The sequence below is a fragment of the Myotis davidii genome, unplaced genomic scaffold (genome assembly GCF_000327345.1).
Source record: "Myotis davidii unplaced genomic scaffold, ASM32734v1 scaffold1069, whole genome shotgun sequence".
Lineage (NCBI taxonomy): Eukaryota > Metazoa > Chordata > Mammalia > Chiroptera > Vespertilionidae > Myotis > Myotis davidii.
In genome coordinates, this window is record NW_006300018.1 from 1,073,274 (window position 1) to 1,078,736 (window position 5,463).

Genomic DNA, 5,463 nt, shown 5'->3' on the forward strand with positions numbered 1-5,463 from the left:
TGCTTCTGGGAATATATTAGGAAACAAAACAGACGGAAATCCTTGCTTTTATGGAGTTTATAGTTGAGTGGGAAGATATTGATAGACTATAAAGAAAATAAATCCTGAATTTATATGTTATATTACAAAATGTGTAATTCTATATAGAGTAATAAAGGTGGGATTGGGAACTGGAGTACTGAGATTTCAGGGAATGGGGAAATATAAATCCTTTAAATGATGTGGTCAGGAAAGACCCCTGATGAGAAATTCAGAGTGTTTCTGTATCCAGGCACCTTTTAAGCACTTACTCATCCTTTATCTCCTGCCATCTCCCCAATGGTTATTGTTTAGGGCCTCAGTTTTATTTAAACCTGGTGTATCACTTGCCAACAAGTCTTCTGTATTTACTTACCAGTTTAGATTTGGTGGAGTACGGTCAATGTAAGTTCTTATTGCATGCAAATATTTCTGTAAATATATTTTGATTAACAAAGTATTTGATTAACAATATATTTTGATGTTCAAAGAAACAGTGGGATATTTTATCGTGTGTTTGGAATACTTGATGGCTTAAAGTTAATTTCTAAGCAGGCTTTACTTGCCTTATTAGGAAAATTGTTCAATTATGTCTGTTTAAAGGCTGGAACTCCTATATATTTAATACAAGAAAAAAACCTATCAATCAGTTATACAGGTCCATGAGCAAAAGGAAGAATTAAGGGTAGTCGTTGGTACTTTTGGAGAAGAAGATGATGCTAGTTCTTTTATGGTTCGTAAGTGTAATTTAGTTTGTTGTTTTGAAGACTTTTCTATCCTAGGTTTGATGTGATAATTCTAAAAAGAAGGGATAGGATTTTGATGAGTCTTTGGCCTTAGTATTCTGCTGTAACTTCATTTGTTTGGGCAGTTTCAGTATATTTGAAACTAAGCAAAATATATATTTAATTTATTATATTGTATATCACTGCTGAAGAAAATTTTCAGTGTGTTTATTAAGTTTCAAGCACCAGTGCCTTCTACTTGAAATAATAAACTATAGAGTTAATGATTTATAGTACATATTTTCTATTATTAAGACTATTGAATATTAGACTGTTCCATTGGTTCTAAGGAGGTATTTCTAGAAAGTATTGGCCCCTTATATATATTGGGGGTAAAGTGAGTTTTTCAGTATATGGGATAGTGTTTTTTTTCTTGTATTAAATATATAGGAGTTCCAGCCTTTAAAACATTTGTGTGTGTGTGTATGGAATAAAAAGGTAACATCAGTGTAACAGTTCAGTTGACTTTTGGTAGTTTCATGGCATAATAAATATTTTCTTTTTCTTTAGCTTCCATGTGGTGGCCTCAAAGGGTAATCTTGAGTGTTTGAATGCCATCCTTGTAAATGGAGTTGATATTACAACCACTGACACTGCAGGTATGTTTGCCTCCATAGTCAATTACAAAACAGAAAGATACAAGCATTATCTAATGCTAATTTTCTTATTCAGACCTAAATGTGATTTTAAAAGAGAAGCCCTTAATTTTCGGGGGGGCGGGAGGGGAGTGTGTGTGTGTGTGTGTGTTTTTTAAGTAGTTGAGAAAAGATTTACTTCTGAGGTATCATGAGGGAGAGGGCAAGTACCGTAATCCTTTAGTAGAAAGGATTACTGAACTGATGAGCAGTTGAAGACCTGAAGTCCAGTGCTGGTCTTGGTAGTGTTATAGTATCTTAAAATCTCAGGTTTTGAGGAACCATTCGGGGCCATTTAGTTTATACTCATTCTGTTCAGTATATGAATCCTCTATGTTGTAAGGTCACTTGGCATTTGGTTGGGTATGCTTTGTGATGGGAACTAAGTGCCTCATAACAAGAGCATTACCAATAATGATCATAACAAGAATGGCCGACACAGAACATGGAAGTGCTTTATAGGTACTAACTCCTTTTATCCCTACATCATCCCAATGAGTCTGTGAGGCACGGGGTCTTTCAGTGGATATGTCACTGTCAGAGTCTGTGTTCTTAATTATTATGCCTCACAAGGAAACCTGTTCTATGTTTGGCTAGCTAAGTACATAAAAAAATTATTTCTTGTAGATAGTATAAGTCTATCCCTTACCACAGTTTCTGCTTAAACTTAGTCCTACCTATATCTGTCTTTTAAAATCTTACAATGTAAGTCTTTGTGCATATCACAAGGTAGACCTTTAAGTATTTGAACACAATTATTGCTTTTCTTCAATGAGTATGTTAGTTTTCTATTCATTAGGATGATTGCTCTCAGTTCTCTGGGACTCTTGATAGCTTATTTCTCTGCATTTCTACTTTGTTATTCATGTAAATAGGTGACCTAGAACAGATAATTTCCTTAATATTTTATTCTATGAGGTCATGCTTGGATAAATAAATACATTCCTATTGTGCCAGTACCAGGCAATTTTGAGAACCGTGGCTTGGTAATATAGCTTGATATCTGGTATTGTGATCCCTCCACTTTTGTTCTTCTTTCTCAGGATTGCTGTGGCTATTCTAGGTCTTTTTTTATTCCAGATGAATTTTTGGAGAGTTTGTTCTAGATCTTTGAAGTATGCCATTGGTATTTTAATAGGTTTTTCATTGAATCTGTAGATTGCTTTAGGTAATGTGGACATTTTAATGATGTTGGTTTTTCTTTCTGTGGTTTCATTACTGATATATAAAAAGGCCATAGATTTCTGGGTGTTAATTTTGTATCCTGCTAAAGGGTGTCTCAAAATTAACGCAAGAAGTAATTTTGATAGAAAACACAGGTTTATAATTAAAAATTGTAATTTTTTTATTGATTCATAAAGTATACAGTATAGGGTTATGTATGGAATAGCATATCGGGTAAATGGCCTCCATGGCTTTGCTGGCACATACACACTCTTTTGTTGAAATTTTCCATGACCGTTTTGCATAAATGTGGCTGAATTTCGATGAGGCTCATTTTCATCTTGATGGCTTGGTTAATCGACAAAATTGTTGGATTTGGGGTTCAGAAAATCCACAAGTGATTGTTGAGAAACAAATGCATCCACTCTGTGTCCCTGTTTAGTGCGGATTTTAGGCTGGAGGCATCATCGGACCTTTCTTTGAAAATGCGGCTGCTCAGGCAATAACAAAAGAGTGCGTATGTGCCAGGAAAGCTATGGAGGCCATTTACCCGATATGCTATTCCATACATAACCCTATACTGTATACTTTATGAATCAATAAAAAAATTACAATTTTTAATTATAAACCTGTGTTTTCTATCAAAATTACTTCTTGCGTGAATTTTGGGACATCCTTTACATTGCCAAATTCATTTATTAGATCTAGTAGTTTTTTGATGGAGTCTTTGGGGTTTTCTATGTATAGTATCATGTCGTCGGCAAATAGGACAGTTTTACTTCTTTTCAAATTTGGATACTTTTTATTTTTTCTTATTTGATCGCTATGGTTAGCACTTCCAGTGGGGGGCTCAGCCTCAGGGCTCCCTTCAAGCGCTGCCTTGTGGGGTCGCAGCCTAAGGTCCCCCGGCCCGGTGCTGGGTGTGGGGGGTGCAGTCTTAGGTTCCCCAGCGGCGGGGTGGGGGTGCAGCCTGAGGTCCCCCAGCCCAGTACCAGGGCGGGGGGCACACCTTGAGGTTCCCTGTCTAGCCTTGGGCGGGGGGCATGGCCTGAGGTCCTCCTTCAAGCCCTGCGGGGCTGGGGACGTGGCCTGAAGTCCCCTGGCCCAGCGCAGGGTGGGGGACACTCCCTGAGGTCCCCCAGCCTGGGTCGGGGCAGGGGGTGCGGCCTGAGGTCCCCTGTCAAGCCCCACTGGTGGGGAGGCGCAGCCTCAGGTCCCCTGCCCCAGCCCAGCACCATGCAGCCTCAGGTCCCTGCTGTTTGCTCATTAAGGCTCATTCCAGGAACTTGGCCTGTGCTGTGGGTGCAGCCATCTTGTGTTACGGAAACCCCACCTCTGCTGTGGGCGTCACCATCTTTGTTCTTTCCCGAGGACAAGGACCTTGTCACTTGTTATTACATTGTTTGTTATAATCTAGGGGACGAGGCCTGGCAAATACTCATGGATATTTGATTTTAAAATTTTTGACTAAAATATCTTTATGTATTTTATCTTAATTGCTTTATTTGCAAGCAACATGAAAGTATGTTGGGGAAAAAAAAAAGATTTCAAGTTAGTGTGGTTTTGAGGTATTGGTGACCCAGGTCTTACAAGGTATATACCTTTAGTACAATTCACGGTAGTGAGCTTTAGTTCTGATGGTTCCTTGATTTTTCACTGCTTTGTCTCAAATGGCTGGATTTGAATACCTGACCTGACATTTTTATGTGACTAAGTTTCTGTGGCATTTTGTTGTACATCAGGGACTGTCACCACTGTGCCTACTCCCACCATTCCAGTTCATACACTTTCTTATTGGCAGTTATTCTAGTTCCTTTTTACAATGTAAAATGTTTTTAGGAAACTTGTCCATAAATAGTACCAAATTAAAATTTGAAATCATCACTCTGACTTAATTGTAATTAGAGAATTTCTTGTATCTGTACCTGTGTAAACACCTGGACTCATTGTTTTTTGTTCTTCAATCTGGTTAGTTACCTACACAGAAGTGATCAGACCCAAGAAAACTTACCCACTTATCTAAACTTATATAAAACTGAATGAGAGTTGAATGTCAATTTATTTATTCAGGATGAACAAAACATAAAATACCTTTTTTCTAGCAGAAAGATCTATTTGTGAAGAGCAATTGTTTTTAAGGAAGTTTGTGAATTTAGAGAGAAATTGAGAGCATTAAAGATTGAAAGCTGGAATATCCTGGTGAAACCCTTACGGTTTTCACCGTTAAAGAGAGATGTATGGGTAAAGAAGTATAATTAGGAGGTAGAACATTCTCTGCAAATTTACCTATTTCAGTATTCAGAGTTAACCTTTCAGATTATCTGGTACCACTTCCCTGCCCTCCTTATAATTTCCTTTAAATTGCACATTTTAACACCCACAGTTGAACAATACTGATTTTCAGAGACAAAGCCTTTTTTAAAAAATTTTTTTTATTTTTATTTTCATTTTATATTTTAAATTAAATCTTTATTGTTCAGATTATTACAGTTGTTCCTCTTTTTTCCCCCCATAGCTCCCCTCCACCCAGTTCTCACCTCATCCTCTGCCCTTACCCGCCCCCCCACTGTCCTCATCCATAGGTGTACGATATTTTTTCCAGTCTCTTCCCACACCCCTCACACCCCATTCCCCCCTAGAATTGTCAGTCCACTCCCTTTCTATGCCCCTGATTTTATTATATTCACCAGTTTATTCTGTTCCTCAGATTTTTTATTCACTTGACTTTTAGATTCACTTGTTGATAGATATGTATTTGCTGTTCATAATTTTTACCTTTATCTTTTTCTTCTTCTTCCTCTTCTTAAAGGATACCTTTCAGCATTTCATATAATACTGGTTTGGTGGTGATGAACTCGTTA

At 37.6% G+C, this 5,463-nt stretch overlaps 1 protein-coding gene across 1 annotated transcript in view; it reads left to right on the forward strand.

Annotated features, from left to right (window-relative positions):
- The window catches only part of UACA (uveal autoantigen with coiled-coil domains and ankyrin repeats), a 58,067-nt gene that overhangs the window by 5,994 nt on the left and 46,610 nt on the right, over positions 1–5,463 (forward strand). Inside the window, exon 3 of the mRNA XM_006776071.2 lies at positions 1,314–1,402. Coding sequence (XP_006776134.1) covers positions 1,314–1,402 — 89 coding nt within the window. The remainder of the gene's footprint in view (positions 1–1,313; positions 1,403–5,463) is intronic.